Raw genomic sequence first — 21,381 nt, forward strand, 5'->3', positions numbered from 1 at the left:
CGGGCGCTGCCCAATGAGGGGTGGCGGGGGGCGGGCCGCAGGGGCGGCGGCAGCGGCCGGGCTCCGCACGCTCCATGGCGGCCGCTGCCGGCCCCGACGAGGCGGACGAGGCGGTGCGGGGAACCTGCGAGGACGCGTCCGTCTGCAAACGGTACCGGAGCGGGGGCAGCTCCGGGGCTGAGCAGTGCGGACGGCTCGGGCGGCTCGGGGGAGCGGCCCCGGCCTCTCCCGGTGTGGGGCTCCGTGCCCCGGGCGCGGCTGAGGGTGATGCTCGGAGCCGGTCGCGGTGCGTGTGTGGGAGATCCCCCGGTGCCCCGGGCAGGGCTGCTCCGAGCCCCGGCTCCGGGCGGTGTGGGCAGCCCCTGCTGCTCGGGATGCCTCAGGGAAGAGCATCCCGAAGTTTCCAGATTCCTTCTGCAGGATGCGCACCGGAACGGGATGAGTTTCCTTGTGCCTGGCTGGGAATTTGTGCTCTGTTATTGCTGCTCGGTCCGGCTGCCCCTTTGGCTTCTGGAGCAGCAGATGTTTGGGTGGTTGAGTTTGGGTGGAGAGTTTTCCTTTCGGAATCAATTGCAAAACTCAGAAGTTGTGTTAAAACAGTAACGTTGTGCTAAACTGATGAGTAGGAGCTCTGGGATAAGTGCAAACGCCTTGTCATGTAACAATGTACATGTTTACAGAAGTAAAGCTTGATTTGTGTGTCTGGAGACAAACAATTCATCTTCTGGGTCCCCCAGGAGAGAATATTTGAGATTTGGGTCTTTGCTTGCAAAATTTCATCCAATAGTGAAGCAGCCATTAAAGAGATGCTTGTTGAACATGGCAACAGCTAAAATTTCTAACTAAACTTAATATAATCTCTTAAATCAAGTAGTTCTACACATGGAACAGGTTTTTAAACCATGTCTGTATGTGCACACCCAGGCCAGAGGGACTTTTCCAGCCTCTGTGTCTTTTAGGGTAAATTTTGGTGGCCTTATTTCATCATCCTCTCTTTTCCCTGCTGCTGCACAGGTTTGCTGTGAGTGTTGGCTACTGGAAGGACCCTTACATCCAGTATTTTGTGAGACAAGCCAAAGAAAGGAAAGCACCTGAGATCAACAGAGGCAAGTTGGAACGGGAATGGGGACACTTCACGTGTCCTGAGGAAACCTCTGCACACTGGGAGTCAGGGAAGGGAGGGAATGTGTGCAGGAATTGAGACAAGGAACTGACAGCAGAAATTCCGTGTTGTAGCTGATCTCTTAAATATCAATCTGTGAATCAAAACTCTGTTCCTTTGCTGTTTGTGTTCTGAATGGGCTGTCTCTGTGTGTCCCAGTGTAGAGATCTCCTCTGAGCAGTCAGAAGTGTTGGTTTGACCCAGGGCAGTTGGGTCTCTGCAGCTGTAGAATTATTCTGCTCTGCTTGAGGTGAAAATTGACTAAAACTTCCATTTACCCAAGGAGTTGAGTTTCATCAGTGCATGAGGTTTTGTTTGTAATTAAAAAAGAAAAGCAAAAGCCCTTAGGTATCTTGAAAAGAGGGTGTTGTTCTTCCTACAGACTGCCTGGAGGTGTTGCTGAGGTTAAACATCGAGTGCTGCGTGGCAATAACAGGGTTTGTGTGTGTTGCAGGTTATTATGCTCGTGTGCACGGGGTCAGTTACCTGATCAAGGCTTTCCTAGAGAGGACAGAATGCAACTGTCAGATTGTAAACCTTGGGGCTGGCATGGACACCCTGTTCTGGAGGCTGAAGGTAAGGAGAGCTGCAGGGACAGGCCTGGCAGGGGACACAGGGCTGGGGGACCTGCTCCAGGCTGGCTCTGTCTCACAGGGCAGGGGGGCAGCACAGCAGGAGCTCTCACACAATCCCAGGAGAGCTGGGCTTGGAAGGGACCTCTGGAGCTCATCCAGTCCAGCCCCCTGGCCAGGCAGGGTCACCTGGAGGTGACAGGAACGTGTCCAGGTGGGTTTGGGATGTCTCCTCAGGGAGACTCCACACCTTCCCTGGGCAGCTGTTCCAGGGCTCTGCCACGCCAGGGCTCTGCTCTTTCCTCTCTCATGGAAAGAGCTTCTTCCTCACATCAAGGTGGAAGTTGTTGGGTTTTAGTTTGTGGCCACTGCTCCTCGTCCTGTTACTGAACAGAGTCTGGCACCATCCTCTGCCACCCCTGGGAGGGATTTGTATGGATTGATGGGATCCCCTCTCAGCCTTCCCTTCTCCAGACTGAGCAGGCCCAGCTCCTGCAGTCTCACATCACAGAGATGCTCCCGACCCCAAATCATCTCTGTGGCCTCTGCTGGAGCCTCTCCAGCAGCTCTGGGTCTTTCTTGGAGATCAGGACTGGACCCTGCAGCTGTGCCTCACCAGGGATGAGGGCAGGATCACTCCCTGACCCACTGCCACGCTTCCCTCACATCCCCTGGGATTCCAGTTGTGAGTTTATTTATGTAAATCATGGAATCACAGAGTGGTTTGGATTGGAAGGAATCTGGAAAACCATCCAGTCCCACCCTCTGCTGTGGGCATGGACACCTTCCTCTACCCCAGGCTGCTCCAAGCCCCATCCAGCCTGGCTTTGGACACTTCCAGGGATCCAGGGACAGCCACAGCTGCTCTGGGCAGACTGTTCCATGCATAGGAGTGTTTGTGTGTGTGTAATTCATGGAAATTAAGTTATTCAGGTGTTGTATGACAATATTGTTCTGGATGAACACACCTCTGAGTGAATTGTCGTCTCATTAGCATTTACATTGGTAAATTTGGGTTCTGGGGGGAAGCCTGAGGAGCATTTTGCTTGGTCACAATTCATTGTATTCCATCAGTGCAAGGGAGACAACTCTGATTTATTTTTAACCCTGAGATGTGAAGCTTTTATCTTACCTGCATTCCTATAAAATCTCTGCCAATGTCCTGTTTTGGTAACGGTGATTTTAAAAGCTGAAGTGGGGCCTGTAATTCCAATTCTTTGTCCTTGCAGAGAGCAGGTGTGGTGTAATGAATGTACAGAAGCTGGGAGCCAGTTCCTGGAGCGTTGAGTGCTCTGAGTGCTGCTTTCATCTCAGAAACCCAGGGTTGACAGCCAGAACAGGCAGCAGCATCCATCACAAAGGGGAGAGACTTGGCACAGCTTCTCCAGCAGGCTGGGAAATTGTGCCAGCATGGAATGAAGAGCTCTCCCCTCTTTTGTAGTCCAGGCAGGCTGGTGTGCTCGTGCTCTGGCTGTGGGCTGGAGGAGAACTGGAGTGTGGTCACTGTCTGGGTGTGCAGAACGTGCCTTGTTCTTTCCTTGGAAGGCTGTGGTAAATGCTGTGGCAGATTCCTGCTGCTGTGCTCTCCCAGCTCCCCAGAATACATGGCTGGAGTGTGTGTTTCAGTGACCTGGTGTCTGGGATTAGATCAGATTCGATTTTTCCCCCTCTCTGGTGACATCCCAGCCCCACCTGGGCACGTTCCTGTGTCACCTGCTCTGCGTGACCCTGCCTGGGCAGGCCTTGGGCTGCATGAGCGTCAAAGCTCCCTTCCACCCCCTGCTATCCTGGGATCCTGTGATTACATAAAGTGTTAAATAATTTCTTTAACTCTTAGAGGGCATTCTAATGTTTCTCAGCCGATTTTTGCTGGATTTTAGGGGGTTTAATCAGTGGGACGTTGTTGTAGCACTGTTACAAATGCCAGCATAAGCCAAACCAGAGCTGTTCAGGATTTGAGGTTCTGTCTTGTCCTGTGCATGTGAAACTTGAGTGTCCCTAATTCTAGTGTCTTCCTGCAATTCCCAGGATGAAAATCTTCTCCCTAGAAAATATTTTGAAGTGGATTTTCCAATGATCGTTGCAAGAAAAATACATAATATCAAGTAAGTCTGAGGCCTGTGTTCAGCTGTGGGAGACTGGCTGTCTGTCTGTGTCATTATTTCATCTCTGCTGAGAAACTCTTCATGTTCTGGGATGTGAGGGTGGGCAGGCCCTGGCACAGGTGCCCAGAGCAGCTGTGGCTGTCCCTGGATCCCTGGCAGTGCCCAAGGCCAGGCTGGATGGAGCTGGGAGCAGCCTGGGACAGTGGGAGGTGTCCCTGCCATGGCAGGGCTGGCACTGGAGGGGCTCTGAGGTCCTTTCCCAAACCATTCCATGAATTTATTTTGAATAAAGGTTCATTAGCAGGCAGGCTCTGCAGCCACTGTCCCAGGCTGGGGAAGGTGAGGTGTGGAAGCTTTAGGGAGCCAAGCAGAGCTTGTTGTGTGCCAGGGACACTCAATTAGGGCAATTAGAGGTGATTAAGTCTTCTCTTAATGTTGAGGACAGCGCTGAATTCCCAGATGTGCCAGATCAGTTGGAGGCAGGACAGCTGCTGCTGCATGGGAATATCCTGTAGGAAGGGATCCATTAAGGGTTATTGAGGACACATTACAGAGCAGCTGGATTTCTCTTGGAAGATTTTCTCAAAACTTAAAGAAATTGTGTGTGAAACTCAGCTCAAACTTCACCAAACTTGCAAAGGTTTTTCTTTCCAGCAGAGGGCAGAGATATTCCCTTGGCTGCTTTTGATACACACACACACACAGACACACACACACATATATATATATATATATATATGATAAGAAAAAAAACTGTAAGCACACTGTTCAACAGGCTTAACTGCTCTGAGATGCTTCTTCCTTCTTCCCACAGATCAAAACCTCCCCTGTCAAAACCAATTATGGAATCCCATTCAGGGGACTCTCTTCTAATAGGTGAGTCATCTTCAAACTCAGTCAGTGATGTACTGCAGCACTTTTAAAACTTTTCTGATCATTTTGTTCTGCTATGTGGGCAGGCTTTTAATGTTTGAAATGCTGTTTGGACAGAGAATTGGGAGGGAAAAGAGGCTTTTTTCTTTTCTTACAGACTCTTGCCCATTTGTTCCATGTCATGTTAGAAATGTCTTCTCTTTAAGTGGTTTTATTCTGGCAGAAAGTTGTTGGTTTTTTTTTCTTTTTCTCTCATATGTAGTTCCTTTTCTGTCACAGGAAAGGAAAAAGTGCTACAGAGAGGCATGGATACTGGATTAAAATATCTGTTGAGTGTTTATCTGCTTTCTGTCTCATTAAGAGCACAAATCTTTACATTTAGCAGAGTTTTCACAGCAGAAACACAGCCTGCACAGTCCAGGCTCATGAGTGCTGTTTGTTACATTTTGGTATTGAAAGGATAAATAATTTCAGGTGGAGTGATGTGGTTGTACTCTCTTGTTTTCTAAGCTCATTATGGAGCAGGAGGTTGTGGACTCCCCATCCTTGCAAGTGTCCAAGGCCAGGGCTTGGAGCAGCCTGGGACAGTGGGAGCTGTCCCTGCCATGGCAGGGCTGCCACTCCATGGTCTCTAAGGTCCCTCCCAGCCCAAGTCATTCTGGAATTGTATGTTTGTGCTAGGATTGCCCTTGAAAACCTTTTTACTTGTGGAAAATTCCCTGGGTTCCGTTGAGTTTGTGTTCTCAGTGCAGATGCTGAGCTGTAGCAGCTGCCTTGGACAATTTAGGAGGGGCAGTAATTCCCTGCACCCACCACAGCAAGTGCTCTGTGTGTGCAGGTGTGGCCCTGGCAGAGCCTGCAGTGACCACCTGTGGCCCCTGGGCAAGCTCAAGCCCAGGCTCTGGGCACATCCTGCAGATTTTACTGCTGCACATCATTGGGTCTTCACTTCCCAGCCCTGCAGATGTCTTTGGAGGGCAGAGATCTCCCTTGTACCCTCGGGCCTCCAAAGAGGAAAGGCCAGAGCCCCAGCTCAGAAAAGGGCTCCTGGGGACCCCCGGCTTCCAGGCAGGCCCTGCTGGGGCCACCTGAGCCCAGGGAGATCTGCTGCAGCAGCTCTGGCCCAGAGGCACCCCCAGTCCATGCCAGGGGCTGCCTTTGTGTTCCTCAAGAGCTGCAGGAGCATCTGGAGCAGCAAAATACCTGCAGACTTACCAGCCTGCACTGTTGGAATCGAGGGCTGTTAACAGCCAGCTCCCACTGGGGTGTACTGGTGAAACTGGTTTCTCTGGAGCTGCTCCTCTGGTTCCTTCTCAGTGCTGGCTGTTAAAACCTCAGCCTTGCTGTTGCCAGGCTGGTGTGGGCTCTGCTGGATCTTTGGGCTGTAGCAGCGTGTCCAGGACACGTGGAGATGGTGGAAGTGTTGTGGAACTCCAGCTTGAGGTGACCCCCAGGCACTGGTCAGATCCCTGTGAACTCTGGTTTGAGGATGAATGGAGCTGCTTTGTGGGGATGTGCCAGCAGGAGAGGTGCTGGAATAGCTAGATAAACAGATGAGCAGAGAGTTCTTACAGATCTAAAGGAACTTGTCAAGGAATTCTCTCAGCTGCTGGTTGGTCTGTGCCCTCTCATTTAATACTGTCTCCAGCTGGAAGGTTGTGGCTGTGACTCAGATGGGCTCCAGGGGAAATCCAGGGAACCCCAAGCCAGGAGGACTGAACAGATCATAGGAGCTCTAACAGACAGAATTAGTGGAACACAGGAATCAGAGGTGTTGAGGAAGAGTCACCATGGCTTTTGGGAGGGTAAGTTGTGCTTCCCGGATCTGTTGGAGCTCTCTAAGTCAACCTGTCTATTGGAAAAGGACATCAGCATAGTGCTTGGATTTCAAGAATGTGTTTTGACTGTGTCCCATGGCAAAGTTTGCCAAAGAAATGGCACAGTGGTTGTGGGGAAGGAATGGTTCTCATATGGATGAGGAGCTGGGATGGAGGGCGAGCATATGTTGTTAATTTTTGTTATGGAGGAGATGGAGATCTGTGCTTGAGGGTATGTTGTTGTTCAACACTAAGAAAAAATTGGGAAAATACAGTGATTAGTAAGTGGCAGCTTGTTGGCAAATCCAAACTCTGAAGAGTGGTAAAGAACTGTAGAAGTATCTTGTGAAATTAGTGACTTGATGATGATTTCAATGTGGATTAATAGAAAGTGATGCACATGGGGGGAAAAACAGTTTGTGCCTCACATGTAAATGATTATTGCTGCCTTCCTGCAGGATCTGGGTATTAGAATAAATAGATGGATGAAAGCATGAGCTCAGTAATGGCCCAGAAATACAAAGTGATTTTAAGTATTTTTGAGAAAAAGCTAGGAAACAACTTAGGTGCCAGTGTTGAGAAGTGTTTCCTCTCTTTGACTCTTCCCTTTGGAGCTGTTGTTGGCCTCTGGAAGGCTGGGTGTCATCCTGGGGGCACCTTTGGCACAGCTGTTAGACTGTGCAATGTTCTGGGAATTCCACCTGGCACAGGGGAGCAGCACTGCCAGCTAGGCAAATGTTCCTCCTTTCTGTGGGGATGTGGAGCAGGATTTTAGAATCCTCTCCCTCCCTGTGCCTGCCTCCCCACATCAGCTCACACTCCTGTCCCTGATGTACCAGGAATGATTTGTTTAGATGGTTTGGAATTTTGTTTTTGTGCTGTGCCAATGCAGATTGACACAATTCAGGTTCTCTCACAGCTTTTCTGCTCACCCTGGATGAGAAGCTGCTGCCAGTGCACAGCTTGAGTGGCATCAGGGCAGCGTGTGCTGGGCAGCTGTGGCCAGAGCAGCTCCAGGACAGAGGTGGTGCCCAGGAGTGCAGCGAGGTGAGCCCGTCACAGCCCCAGGGAAAGCAGTGTTAGCCCTGGGGCAGTTCCCAGCAGATCATTCTCAAGGTTCCCTGCTCTGCTGGGGGATGCTGCTCGTGCTGGGAGGGCAGTGCTGCAGCGCTGTTGCCTGGGCAGGTACAAACTGCACCTGCTGAGCTGTTCCCTTGGTGTGCCACTCACATCTTCTGGGCCAGCTTGGTTGTTTCAGCTTCCCTCCATCCCCAGATTTCCTTGTGAGCCAGGGTGGGTGTCAGGAGGACCTGCAGGGGCTGACCCTGAGCTTGCAGGACGAGCTGGGTGTGTGGCAGTGCCCTGCTGGGCTGGTGGAGTGAAGCCTGAGCTGGGGCAGAGCAGCATGCAGAACAGGCTGCTGCTCTGTAAAGCTGCCAGAGACCTTAGCCTGAAAATCCTAATGAAATCACTTGGAGTCAATAGTATCCTGCATGCTGTCTCTTGGAAAACCTCCAGGAAATCGTTGCACTAATGTGAGAGGAGAGTAAGAGAAGAAAGCTGAATTCTTGTGGCAGAGGAAGAGCTTGGTGTGCCTGGAGGCTGCAGTGCTGCCCTGGCCTCCCTCAGCACAGCAGTTTCTTCTCCTAACATTGCTGGGAAGAAAAGATTCAATGTGCTGAGGTCAAAAGGCAGCTACAAGCAGCTCCTGCTACTACTCAGTTGCTACAAGCTTGTCTTGTTCTATGACTGTGAAATTGGAACCACTCGTGTTGTTACCTCTGTGCCAAAGCCATGGAAAATAAACATACAAGTGTGTGCCCAGAGCATTCTCTATTGATTATCCCTGGAGAGCTGAACCCTGAGCCTGGGCCAGGAGAGCCTGGGTGGGGTAGGTGGAGTGGTGGGGCTCATCCTTCTCCCCTTCTCTCCCCCCTCCCTTGTATTTCTCAAATTAAATCTGAGTTTGGTGTTTCTCAAACCTTCATTTCAGCCAAGTGCAGAGAGAATCTTTGTACCACACAAATCCCCTCTCTAGAGGAGAGCACCCAACCAAACAACCTCACTAGAAACCAGCACGAGGTGGTGGTGCCTGGGTAGGAATCAGTACCTGCAATATGGGATTTTCAGTGGTTTGAGCCACCAAATGTCAGTGCCAGCATTGTGGCCTGAGTCACAGCACTGCAGTAAGAATGAGCACAGGGGTTTGAACATACACACAAAATCAATTCAGTTAAAACAAACTGTTGTTCCTCAGAAGAAGTCAATGGGGACCACGTGACTGTGCTGCCAAGCTGGAATTTGGTTTTCCTTTTGCAGCTGCCCTGTGGATGGGCAGGAATTGTAAAATCCATTGGCAGCAGATTGCTGACTTCATAATTGACAGAATATCCTGAGTGGGGAGGGACCCCCAGGGAACATCCCAGTCCAGCCCTGCACAGCCCAGCCCCGAGAGTCTCCAGCTGCAGTGAGGCAGAGCTGTGCCAGCCCGTGTCCCAGCAGTGCTGCAGCTTTTGGGGTGTTTGGGGATGGATTTCTGCCCTCCAGGCTGGGAACAGTGGCAGTTGCAGCTGCCATCAGTGATTGTTTGCTCCCCAAGTGGGAGGTGATGGAGCAGTTGAGGTTTGCCTAGTTAAGTCTGATCAGACTGAAGAGGGGGGAATTTAGGTGAGCTACTGAGGAGAATTCCTTCCCTGGGAGGGTGGGAGGTGCTGGCACAGGTTCCCAGAGCAGCTGGGGCTGCCCCTGGATTCCTGGAAGCGTTCCAGGCCAGGTTGGAGCAGCCTGGGGCAGTGGAAGGTGTCCCTGCCATGGCAGGGGTGGCACTGGGTGGTCCCTTCCAATCCAAACCAATTCGGGATTTCATGATAAAAATGCTCGAATCAGACTTCCACCTTGGTGTGTTTGTGCTCCCTCTCTCCTTGATCTTAAAAAGTTTTGAGGTTTATTTCTGGCTTTTATTTCTGTTCTTTACTGATGTATTTGTGTGTCCAAGCTCCAAAGCTGGACAGGGAGCTGGCATTAATTCCCTACTAATTGTGGTGGCTGACGCTCGCTGTGCCGTATCCATGGACAGAAACCAATCCCTATTTAAACACTTCCCTGTGTGTGGTGGGGTTTTTGGGTGGCTTTTTTTGATGCCATTATCATGGCCTTGATGTAATCACTTAAATAGAAGGGTGTGGGAAGTAGTAAAGCTATTACAGAACATGCACATGGAAAAAGCCTTGACTCAAAATGTTGAATCATTTGCCGCACAACTTTTTTTTTTTTTTTTTTTTTTTTCTCTTTTTTTTTTTCCCTTGTAACTCTCTTTCTGAACTGTTTCTGATTCCTGGATCTGCTCCCAAGTGTTGCTGGAATGGCAGCTGTTGTCACTTTCTAGTGCCTCTTTCAGGGAGGTGGTCACTTGAAAACTAAACAGAGGTGCATCCTCTGGAATGTTTGATCAGTGCTTGATACAATAATTGGGAAACCCACACTTGTCCCCACATTTTTTGTTCCCCTCTCCTGAAATGGAAACCCCTTTCATCCTGTCCCTTCAGCCACTTGGCTTCTCTTCTTTCCTCGCTCCAGCTGTGCCAGGGGAGGCTCAGCTTGGACACCAGGAGGAATTTCTCCTTGGAAAGGGTGGTCAGGGGCAGGAAGGGGCTGCCCAGGGAGCTCTGGAACCCCCTCCAGAATACCTGAGGTGTTCCAGAGCCATGCCAGTATTCCTGCAGGACTTTGGCTCTGGGTGGGTTTGATGGAGCACTTGGGAAGTGCCTCCTGTGGGCACTGGGCTCCTCTGGGTGTCAGAATTCCTGATGGCAGGAGGCTCTGCTGCCTCCTCCCAGCTGTGCCAGCATGGCAGGGGCTCCTTGGACTCTGGGATTTGTCCCTCCTTCGTGCTGGGAAGCATCCACAGGAATCCACAGGATCCTGTTGTATCCCAGGGGAATATCTGTTGCTCAGAGTCCCTTCAATAATTTGACTCTTTCCTTAATACCACCACTAAATCATACCAAAAGGTTAAATGGTAACTTCTTTTGGCCCCAAGTCTATATCTGCTCCCCACATTTATTATTTAACTACATAGATAGTTAATTGATATTGATACAGCTGTATCTGTTATTATGATTTGAAATATTGTCAGTTTTTCAGAAATTGATGTACTTTCATGTAGTTCCTATGTACATACCTTGTGCCATCTGAGAAGACTCTCCAAACAAAACAAAAACCTTGCCTTTAATCTTGCCATGTTTCTTCTCTCTGCATTGCTGGGAGCCATGGTAACGGCTGGGATAACCTCTCTGCTTCAGCGTGGCTGCAGAGGGAGAGGCTCAGTGCAGGGTCTGCAGAGATGGAGCACTGCAAAACACAACTGGGAAGGGAATTCAGAGATGGAGCACTGCAAAACACAACTGGGAAGGGAATTCACGTCTGAAGGGGAAGAGTTTGCAGCTCAGAGTTCAGTACAGCACATCAAGCTTTGGCTCCCAATCCATGAGCTCCTGGGTAGTTTTTTTGATTCAGAACTCCAGCAGCCCTCTCATTTTTAACGTTAGTCTCCCCAAATTCTTGCCTTGCAGATTCCCACAGCCTGGACTCCAGTCGATATTCCATAGTGGGAGCAGACCTCCGTTTCTCATCGGATCTGGAGGAAAAGCTAAAGAAACATAGCTTGGATATACAGTAAGATCATAGGGTTTCCATTGGTTTGCTTTGGTTTTTGTTTTGTTTGGTTTTTTTAGTGGAAGCTTGTGGAATCCATTTTCCAAGGCCAGGTTGGACAGGGCTTGGAGCTGGGGTAGTGGAAGGTGTCCCTGCCCATGGCAGGGGGTGGCACTGGGTGGTTCCTGTGATCCCTTCCATCCCAAACCACTCCAGGATTCTCTGAGTTTTATCTCTGTAATTATTTTCCTGAACAACCCCTGTTGTTCCCTGAACCTTTGTGTGGGACTGCAATGGAGTCCTTGGGGTCTGAATCCCAAAGCTCCTCTGGGGTTTTCTTGTTCAACATGAGGCTTTGGGGGGGCAGGAGTTGAGTTTTTGAGTGGATGATGGACAGACCTTTAAAATCTAAGCAATATAAATAGCAGCGATCTGGCTGGGTGGGAGAGAGCATATGGGGAAGCAGAATGCATCAAATTGCCATTTAATTCTTTACACTTCCATCCTCTGAAATGTTGCCTTGCTTGCCTACATTGCTGCTCCTTGTGGAATTTCTCCTGCTTCTAGTGACTTTTTTTCCCCCTTTCATTCCAGCAATTAAAAGCAAACTCAATAATTGTGAAGAAGAATCACTTGTGTGGATGTCTATTTTTGTTGTTTTGTGGATGGAGGGGGAAGAGGCAACGTGCAAACTATAGATTACATTTTGTTAGATAATAATATGTGAAAATTGTTTTAGAGATAAGTGAACAAATTTGTCTAATTAAAATTCTTCTTGGAACTTTTTTTTTTTTTTTAAGAGAAAACTTTCTTTTTTCAATTTGTAATTAATGCCTGGTTTCACTGATCTCTGCAGGACTGTGAGCTGTGCCCACAGGGCACAATTGTCCTGCAGAGGGAATTTTAACACACCTCAGTTCCTGCTGTCACAGAGGACTTGGAGAATGCACACTGCTCTGTGCTCAGGGCTGGCTCTGGGGAGATTGATCCCTAAAATCTCTGGTTCACAACCACAGGAGTCTCCTGTGGTTCATTAATTCTCAGCTGCCAGAAATCCCAGCTTTACTCAATGTGATGAAGAGATTTCATTCAGTCTTCAGTGTCTGGTTCATAAAAAATGGAGCTCTTTCAGGAAACTCTGTGGACACGAAGTGACTTGCTTGCTCACGATCCTTTTTAGCTTTTTCTTGTTCTTTTGCTGGAAATCACGTTCTCCTTTGCTTCTTGTTTTGCAGTTTGCCAACGCTGCTGGTGGCCGAGTGTGTGCTGGTTTACATGACCCCCCAGCAGTCTGCAAACCTGCTCAAGTGGGCAGCAAGCACCTTCCCCGTGGCCATGGTTATCAATTATGAGCAGGTAAAACCAAAGGGGCATTTTGAGACCTGCATTGTTGGCATTAAAATTGCTCTCGTAGGTGGGAGTTGCTGAGGAATGAGAGTGGGCCATGTCCTTTTGTAGAAACAGCAGTTTCTGCTGAATTTCTGTAGTAATGTGTTTTAACTTGTAGCTTGGTTAGCCCAATATAGAGAAAATACTTCTATTCTGAAAGACAATTTCTGGACTATGTTGAAGCAAAATAATTGAGACTTAATCCATACGTGGAAAAAACCATAGAATATTGATTTAGCTAAAGCAGAGGAAAAAGAAACGATGCTGAGTGCTGGCTCTGGATTATGACATTACATAATTACCTCTGTGTTCTTTGGCAAAGTGGAGCAAAAAGCACATCAGCATGAGCCCTGTTTCTCCCTGTGGAAGTAAAACACTGCCTCGGGGGAACTGGGTGGCTGCAGGAGTTAGTGACAGGATCCTGCAAGCTGTAAATGACTGCTGCAGAGCTGGGGGAGTTTGTGAGGGCTGAGAGCAGAGCAGCTGTGCTGCCAGCCCCGCTGGGACACTGTCCCCTGTCCCTGGGGGACTGTCCCCTGTCCCTGGAGCACTGTCCCCTGTCCCTGGGGCACTGTCCCCTGCCCCTGGAGCACTGTCCCCTGCCCCTGGGGCACTGTCCCCTGCCCCTGGAGCACTGTCCCCTGCCCCTGGAGCACTGTCCCCTGTCCCTGGGGGACTGTCCCCTGTCCCTGGAGCACTGTCCCCTGTCCCTGGGGGACTGTCCCCTGTCCCTGGAGCACTGTCCCCTGTCCCTGGGACACTGTCCCCTGCCCCTGGGGCACTGTCCCCTGCCCTTGGAGCACTGTCACCTGTCCCTGGAGCACTGTCCCCTGTCCCTGGGGCACTGTCCCCTGCCCCTGGGGCACTGTCCCCTGTCCCTGGAGCACTGTCCCCTGTCCCTGAGGCACTGTCCCCTGCCCTTGGGGCACTGTCCCCTGTCCCTGAGGCACTGTCCCCTGCCCCTGGAGCACTGTCCCCTGCCCATGGAGCACTGTCCCCTGCCCATGGAGCACTGTCCCCTGCCCATGGAGCACTGTCCCCTGTCCCTGGGGCACTGTCCCCTGTCCCTGGAGCACTGTCCCCTGTCCCTGGAGCACTGTCCCCTGTCCCTGGGGCACTGTCCCTGAGGCACTGTCCCCTGTCCCTGGAGCACTGTCCCCTGTCCCTGGGGCACTGTCCCCTGCCCCTGGAGCACTGTCCCCTGTCCCTGAGGCACTGTCTCCTGTCCCTGGAGCACTGTCCCCTGCCCTTGGAGCACTGTCCCCTGTCCCTGGGGCACTGTCCCCTGTCCCTGGAGCACTGTCCCCTGCCCTTGGAGCACTGTCCCCTGCCCATGGAGCCCTGTCCCCTGTCCCTGAGGCACTGTCCCCTGTCCCTGAGGCACTGTCCCCTGTCCCTGGGGCACTGTCCCCTGTCCCTGGAGCACTGTCCCCTGTCCCTGGGGCACTGTCCCCTGCCCCTGGAGCACTGTCCCCTATCCCTGGGGCACTGTCCCCTGCCCCTGGAGCACTGTCCCCTGTCCCTGAGGCACTGTCCCCTGTCCCTGGGGCACTGTCCCCTGTCCCTGGAGCACTGTCCCCTGCCCTTGGAGCACTGTCCCCTGCCCATGGAGCCCTGTCCCCTGCCCCTGGGGCACTGTCCCCTGCCCCTGGGGCACTGTCCCCTGCCCCTGGAGCACTGTCCCCTGTCCCTGGGGCACTGTCCCCTGTCCCTGGGGCACTGTCCCCTGTCCATGGAGCACTGTCCCCTGTCCCTGGAGCACTGTCCCCTGTCCATGGAGCACTGTCCCCTGTCCCTGGGGCACTGTCCCCTGTCCCTGGAGCACTGTCCCCTGTCCCATGGAGCCCTGTCCCCTGTCCCTGGGGCACTGTCCCCTGTCCCTGGGGCACTGTCCCCTGCCCCTGGAGCCCTGTCCCCTGCCCTTGGGCACTGTCCCCTGTCCCTGGAGCCCTGTCCCCTGTCCCTGGAGCCCTGTCCCCTGCCCTTGGAGCACTGTCCCCTGCCCATGGAGCACTGTCCCCTGTCCCTAAGGCACTGTCCCCTGTCCCTGGGGCACTGTCCTCTGTCCCTGGGGCACTGTCCCCTGCCCCTGGGGCACTGTCCCCTGTCCCTGGAGCCCTGTCCCTGGGGCACTGTCCCCTGTCCCTGAGGCACTGTCCCCTGTCCCTGGGGCAGCTCCCGAGGAGGAGGAGGAGGAGGAGGAGGAGGATGAGGAGGAGGGAGTGTGGAGTGACAGCTGCTGTGAGGCCGTGCCCCTCTCTGCCACGCTGTGCCTTTTGTGACGTAGGGGATGCAGGGGTTTGAGCAGGTTCCTGCTTTTCCCCGCGGTTCTGCTGTGCTGGGAAGGGGGAACAGTTTTGTCTCCTTGTCTCCCTGAGGTGAACATGAGGGATCGCTTCGGGCAGATCATGATCGAGAACCTGCAGCGCCGGCAGTGCAACCTGGCCGGGGTGGAGCTCTGCAGCTCCCTGGACTCACAGGTGAGGGGACAGCTCAGGGGGCTGAGTTAACCCTGTGTTAGCCTGGATCTGAGTTGGGAGTGTGCCCTGTGGGGCTCAGCAGGGACCAGGGCACGGTGGGGCAGTCCCTGAGCCCTTTGCTGGCCACGTTATTGTGGAATCAGGACATGGTTTGGCTTGGAAGGGACTGAGAGACCATGGAGTGCCAGTCCTGCCATGGCAGGGACACCTTCCACCCTCCCAGGCTGCCCCAAGCCCTGTCCAGCCTGGCCTTGGGCACTGCCAGGGATCCAGGGCCAGCCCCAGCTGCTCTGGGCACCTGTGCCAGGCACTGCCCACCCTGCCAGGGAACAATTCCTGCCCAAGATCCCATCCAGCCCTGCCCTCTGGCACTGGGAGCCATTCCCTGTGTCCTGGCACTCCAGCCCTTGTAAACAATCTCTCTCCACGTTTCTTGTTGGCTCCTTCAGGTCCTGGCAGGCCACAGTTAGGTCACCCCAGAGCTTCTCTTTGATAGCTGAATGTCAGTGTTGCACAGAAGCTCCTGCTCAGGGCCAGCCTGCACAGATCAGCAGCACAGGGTTAGGGAAGAGCTTGGGAGCTCTTCAGAGCACAGCTCAGTCAGCTGCCCAGTGAAATCCTTACAGGGCAACACTGTCCTGCCATCCTCAGGGGCTTTCCCTGGAGCCCTGTGAGAGCTGTGCTGCCCTTTGTTTTCCAGAGGGAACGACTGCTGGTAAATGGCTGGGAAAACGCCCGTGCCATCGATATGATGAAGGTGTACAGCTTCCTGCCACAGGCTGATGTCAAAAGGTACCACTTTTGGACCCAAAAGTCATCTGCAGATGCCATTTCCAAGGTCCTTCCCATCCAGGTGTAACAGAGAGGAGGCTGCAGGCAGGTGCTGCCCAGGGAGACACAGCATTGCTGATTCTGAAGCTCTGCAGAGCTCCAGGATAATGCCTGGATCGATGATCCAGAGGGTGAACGCTGCCAGGAGCAGACTGGAAGTAGTGGTGGCTTATTTGGGTGTGACAGAAGGCATCTCTCATGACAGAAATTTGCAGATGGGAGATGCCACAGAAATGCTGTGTTGACTTTTTGCAGTCCCCAAGATGTTCCTTGTGAAGATCTTGGCTGGGGTTAAACCATGACACGTTGAAATCATGAGGGGGAGACTGCTGGCTCTGCAGAGCTCAGAGCAGGGACTAAAGGCTGTTTAACAGTCACTGATCTGCCTGGATTTTGTTAATATTTCTGCACTAAATGCTAAACAGTGGGAAATTTTAAGGAGTGTCTTCTTAGGGATATAATGTGAAATGTGAAATGCTGTGAGTCATTCATAGTTGGAATTAGCTGAGCAAGTTACCTTGGTCAAAATATTCACGTATGGGGGTTTCTCAAAGCCTGGAACTGAACAGGTGAGAGGGGAAATCAGAGGTGGTTTAAATAGGAACAGGGATGTGTGGTGGCACCATATGGCACTGGTGGAGACACAGAGCTCGTGCTTTCTCTGCAGCATTTTTGGCTACCTTGGATCTGTTCAGCTCCTTGCACTTGTTCCACATGCCAGGAAATAGGGTTATGTAAACTCTGTCCTCCAGTAGCAGTGAGGCAAATGCTTTTTCTTTAGGAAAGTCTTTCCCACAGTGTTCCTTTGCAGCATTTCACACCTGGGAGTTCACTTAGGAACTTTGGCCCCTTCAGAGCCTCAGTTGCAGCCCTGGTTTTGTGAGGAGTTCCACGGATGAGTCCTGGAACAGGGAGTTCCAGGGATGAGGAGTTGAAAGCACCCTGTGGGTCACTTGTTCCATGCATTGACAGGGGTGGCATCATGGATAAATACCTGTAATTATTCCCTGGAGAGGTAACTGCCTTTCTGGTCACAGTTTTCACTCCCATGGAGTGAACAATTCAGTAAAAATCCTGCTGAGAGTCCAGCTCAAATCCCGACTTTTATTTTACTCTTGCAGAATAGAAGCCCTTGAATTCCTGGATGAAAAGGAACTGTTTGAACAACTGATGCAGCACTACTGCATCTGCTGGGCTTGCAAGGACAGCAGCAACCTGGGTAATGTTCTCCTGGGGGTGATCCTGCCATGGAAATGTCCTGTGGGAGGGCTGGGTTTGGGATGTCACAGCAGCTGGGGGTGATCCTGCCATGGAAATGTCCTGTGGGAGGGCTGGGCTTGGGATGTCACAGCAGCTGGGGGTGATCCTGCCATGGAAATGTCCTGTGGGAGGGCTGGGCTTGGGATGTCACAGCAGCTGTGCCTCAGAGCCCCCCTGCTCCAGGACTGGAGCACCTCCCAGCTGGGGATTGTTCCTCCCCAGCCTTTGGAGCCTTTATGGGCATCCAAGTGGGAAGCCTGTCCAGTACAGGGGAGTTGGAATTTTTCCACCAGAAGATGCCGTATGGGTTACTTTAAATAACTGCCTGCTTTATCCCATCAGTGCTAATTGAAAGGTTTACAAATCCCATGCATGGGAAGTGCCATATGGGCACACGGTATATGAAGGCACAGTGTCCTGACAACACAAAAATAAATTTGTATTACTTATCCCAGGCTTCTCTGCACTGTCCCCATTTGCAGCCATCTGACACTGAAGTTTTCCACAGCGCTTTCTCTCTGGGGAAAAGTATTCCCTCTGAAATTATCTCTTCTACATGTTCCTTTCGTTCTTAAAATTCTGTCTCTCCCAGGCTGGAATTTCTGTGAGAGAGAGAGAGACTTGATTTAGGCTTTCTGTGACATTTGGATGTTGCTGCTGCCCAAGAAATGATGAAATGAGGGGAATGGTTGTTTGGCTGAGGGATGGATGGCCACAGCCTGTATTTGTCCAGATTAGAAAGACAACTCTATTGCAGCCAGTTTGTCTCTACTGCTGGCTGCAATTTCAGGGACTTCAGTCTTTCCAGAAAACCTCTGCCTGCCACTTGTATCATTGCTCCATCCTCTCTGCCCTTCCCCTGCTCTGACAGAGTATCCAAGAGCAGATTTTATTGACTGTTCCTCAGCAAACAGGAATAAATCTGGTCCCTGCAGCCTGGCTGGGCAGCAAAGCCTCTGACAGAGCTGGTGAAAGGAGATGAAATAAAATCTGGTGAAAGGAGCTCTTCAACACCCTGTTGCTGCTGCTGTGACAGAGCTGCTGCCTTGTGGTGGTGCTCTCCTGAATCCTCCAGAGCTCTGAGCTCAAAAAGCCGTGTTCTGCATTGGATTCCTTCAGAATGAGAGGTGGTGACTGTAATACACAACTCATTTTTAGAGGAGCTAAGGCCCCAAAGTTCCCCTGTGCTGGGGATCTCAGCATTGTTCTTTTGCTGTCATTAGAGAAGGGCTTAGGACGGTTTGGGGAGCTGAGGCTGAGGGGTGCAGGGAGAAGTTAAAACAGGCAGTGATCTCAAAGGTGATCATCAAGTGTCCAATGGACATGGATATGCCTTAATCTAAAGCAGGGCTTTATTATCCAGTGTGGATTTACTGCCCTCGTTATTGGTGATTTCCCCTCTTTGTCTTCTTCATTTCATGGGCAGACCCTGAACTTTGTGGTGTTCCTTCTGCCATGAATAACTCCAGTGCTCCTGCAAATTGACTTCGTCAAATCAATTAAATCACAATCAAAAAAGGGTCTAAAAATCAAAAAAGTGCAGCCCAACCCATTTCCTGCTTTCCTCACACCAAATCCTTTATGTTTAAGTTTGAAAGAATGAATTAACTCTCAAAGCACCTTTCTTGCTGTGTGTAGCTGAGCCGGTTCCAGTGAAGGGCAGGGAATAATAAAATCTCCTTTCTTTCCCCAAATCCCTCTTTCTCTTCACACAGGCCTGGCAAACATCGACTTCTGAGGGGAGGGGAGCCCTGTGGAGCCCCATGGAGGTGGAGAGGATGGGATTTGCACGTGGCAGCCCCGGGCTGTGGCTGGGACAGCTCCTGCTGCTGCTGCTGGGGACGGGCCTGGTGCCTTGGGGTGGTTTCAAGGAACATTTTCTGTGAGCAGGACTTGCCTCCCGTTCCCAGCTGTCTAACGGTGCACAAGGTGTCAGTAACTCCTGTTTAAAGCTTGCCTTCCTTAGTTTAAAGCTGAAAGTGAAGTGTTCTTGGACTCTTTGGTTTCCCTCTCCCGTGTTTTTGTGGATGTGTAGCTGGTGTTTGTGGCAGGAGCCTGGGCAGCTGCAGCAGGGGGAGCCTGCCCTGGCTGGGCAGGGAGGGAATTCTGTGCGTTCTGTTCTGCCCTGGGTGGGCAGGGAGGGAATTCTGTGCGTTCTGTTCTGCCCTGGCTGGGCAGGGAGGGAATTCTGTGCGTTCTGTTCTGCCCTGGGTGGGCAGGGAGGGAATTCTGTGCGTTCTGTTCTGCTCAGGTCGGATTCTGATCAAGTGTGTTGGCTTCTCCAGGCTTCACTGCTGCTCACTGTCACTGCTGGGTGTTCCTGGAGGGGAAGGGTGAAGGAGGAGGAGGAGGGCCCTGGCTGTGTTCAGTGATGTACAAGAAACTGGAAAATGGGTTTGATTTAACTGGGAAAGGCTTAGCTTGTGGTTTCAGCACTGGGATGCTGAAGAAAGAAATTAATCTCAATTTGCACTGCTTCTGGTAGTATCTTTACACCAGTTCCTCCTTCTCTCTTTCCCCTTAAAAGAAGCAAAACAAAATCCCAACAGCAATGAAAGCCCTTGTCCTGTTGTTTGAAATTGAATCTTGCAACCTTCCTATGAGAAAAATAATAAATGTTTAGTATTTATAATTGGTCTCCTGTCTTGTTTGCTTGAAATGACCTGTTTCTATCTGGTTTGGTGACATTTTTGCTCTCACCCAATGCCTCACCTGGAATATTTTTCAAAGCAGTTGCTGGCAGGCCCAGGAGAGCTGTGGCTGCCCCTGGATCCCTGGCAGGGGTGGCACTGGGTGGGCTTGGAGGTCCCTTCAACCCAACCCATTCTGGCATCCTGTGAAATGACCTTTCCTTCAGGGGTTAAAAATGAACCCAAACCCCAGCACAGCCCCTCTGCACTGCAGGAGCCTTCCTCAGCAGTCACTAATGCCCAGAGGCACCAACACTGTCCTGCTCATTTCTTGGGAATTAAATGAGGAATTCAGAGTTGCATGAAAGCCCATCTCTATTATCCATTTAATTTAGCCAGACCCCCTTTGGGACCACATTCCCTGAGCCTCCTGTAGCATCTTTCTGAGTGGGAGCCAGGCTGGAGTCCCACCTGCCCTGGAACATCCAAACCTGTTTCCTTGGAGCTGTTCCCACCTGAGGAGCATCCCCTGAGCTGGTTCATTTTTCATCTCAGCGCGTTTGAGCGTGGCTCATTGCGGAGATGTCCTGAGCTCCATCAGCCTTTTGTGTCTTTTTTTGTCATAATTTCATCCCTTTGTGTTTGGGAATAATGTCTGTGCTGGCAGGAGGCAGATCCTGGTGCTCATCAGTTCTATTTTGGGTGTCTGTGTAATTTGCTGCCCCGTGGGGAGCCCAGCCCGGCGCGGAGCCGCTGCCGTGGGGCGAGGGCACCGCGGTGCCCCTGCCCTGTCCCAGCTGCTCAGCACCCAGCTGGGAGAAGGGAAATCACTCCCAGGAACTCGAGCAGAGTGTCTCCTCGGAGTTGGCAGCAGTGGTGAGGAAATTGGGTCAGGCTGTGCTCCAGGGTTGCAGCAGGATCAAAGGAAGCGGGATCCCTGGCAGCTCGTGGGGGAGGACGGGTGGGCAGCCCTGTGCTCAGCCTTGTGCTGACTGAAATAGAGAAACAAATCTCTCAGCTCTCTCCAGGGAATGTTTGGATGTGGAGGGTGCTGCTGGAGCAGCGCTGCTCTGCTGGGAAGCTGCTGGCTCAGGAGGCTGTTCCAGGCAGGAGAGGTGGCCTCTGCCTTCTGCTGCTGCTGCCCCTGGGATGGGGGATCCCTGGAGCTGCCCCTGGATCTCTGCCTCTCCCTCCTGCTCCAGCCTGGCCTTTTCCCGGGGGATTGGTGCTGCTGGGCCAACAGAATTCATCTCTAAGAGCCACAGAACGGTTTAGATTGGAAGGAGCCTTTAAATCGCACCCAGTTCCACCCCTGCCCTGGGCAGGGATCCCTTCCACCATCCCAGGCTGCTCCCAGCCCTGTCCAGCCTGGCCTGGGACTGTTCCAGGGCTCCAGGGCAGCCCCAGCTGCTCTGGGCAGCCTGTCCTGCCCACCCAGGGAGGGATTGGAGAGGAGCTGTGCTCAGGAAGGGTTCCCAGAGTGGGGAATGGGATGGGAAGCTTTGCTGAGGAGAAGGCTGGGTGCTGTGTCTGTGGCAGGGTGAGGCAGAGGTCCCTGGATGGTTCCAGCAGGAGCCAGGAACTCCCCCTGCCTGTCCCCACTCAGTGC

General features: G+C 52.0%; 1 protein-coding gene across 1 annotated transcript; it reads left to right on the forward strand.

Annotated features, from left to right (window-relative positions):
* Positions 1 to 32: 32 nt before the first annotated feature.
* Positions 33 to 19,767, forward strand: LCMT1 (leucine carboxyl methyltransferase 1). The gene is made up of 11 exons (XM_058849601.1): positions 33 to 151; positions 1,015 to 1,106; positions 1,617 to 1,738; positions 3,763 to 3,839; positions 4,654 to 4,715; positions 11,101 to 11,203; positions 12,418 to 12,538; positions 14,950 to 15,051; positions 15,752 to 15,843; positions 17,004 to 17,101; positions 18,858 to 19,767. Exons 1-11 carry the CDS (start codon positions 75 to 77, stop codon positions 18,878 to 18,880), a joined length of 969 nt encoding a protein of 322 aa, XP_058705584.1. The 5' UTR covers positions 33 to 74; the 3' UTR covers positions 18,881 to 19,767.
* Positions 19,768 to 21,381: the final 1,614 nt, after the last annotated feature.

Source organism: Poecile atricapillus, chromosome 14 (genome assembly GCF_030490865.1).
Source record: "Poecile atricapillus isolate bPoeAtr1 chromosome 14, bPoeAtr1.hap1, whole genome shotgun sequence".
Lineage (NCBI taxonomy): Eukaryota > Metazoa > Chordata > Aves > Passeriformes > Paridae > Poecile > Poecile atricapillus.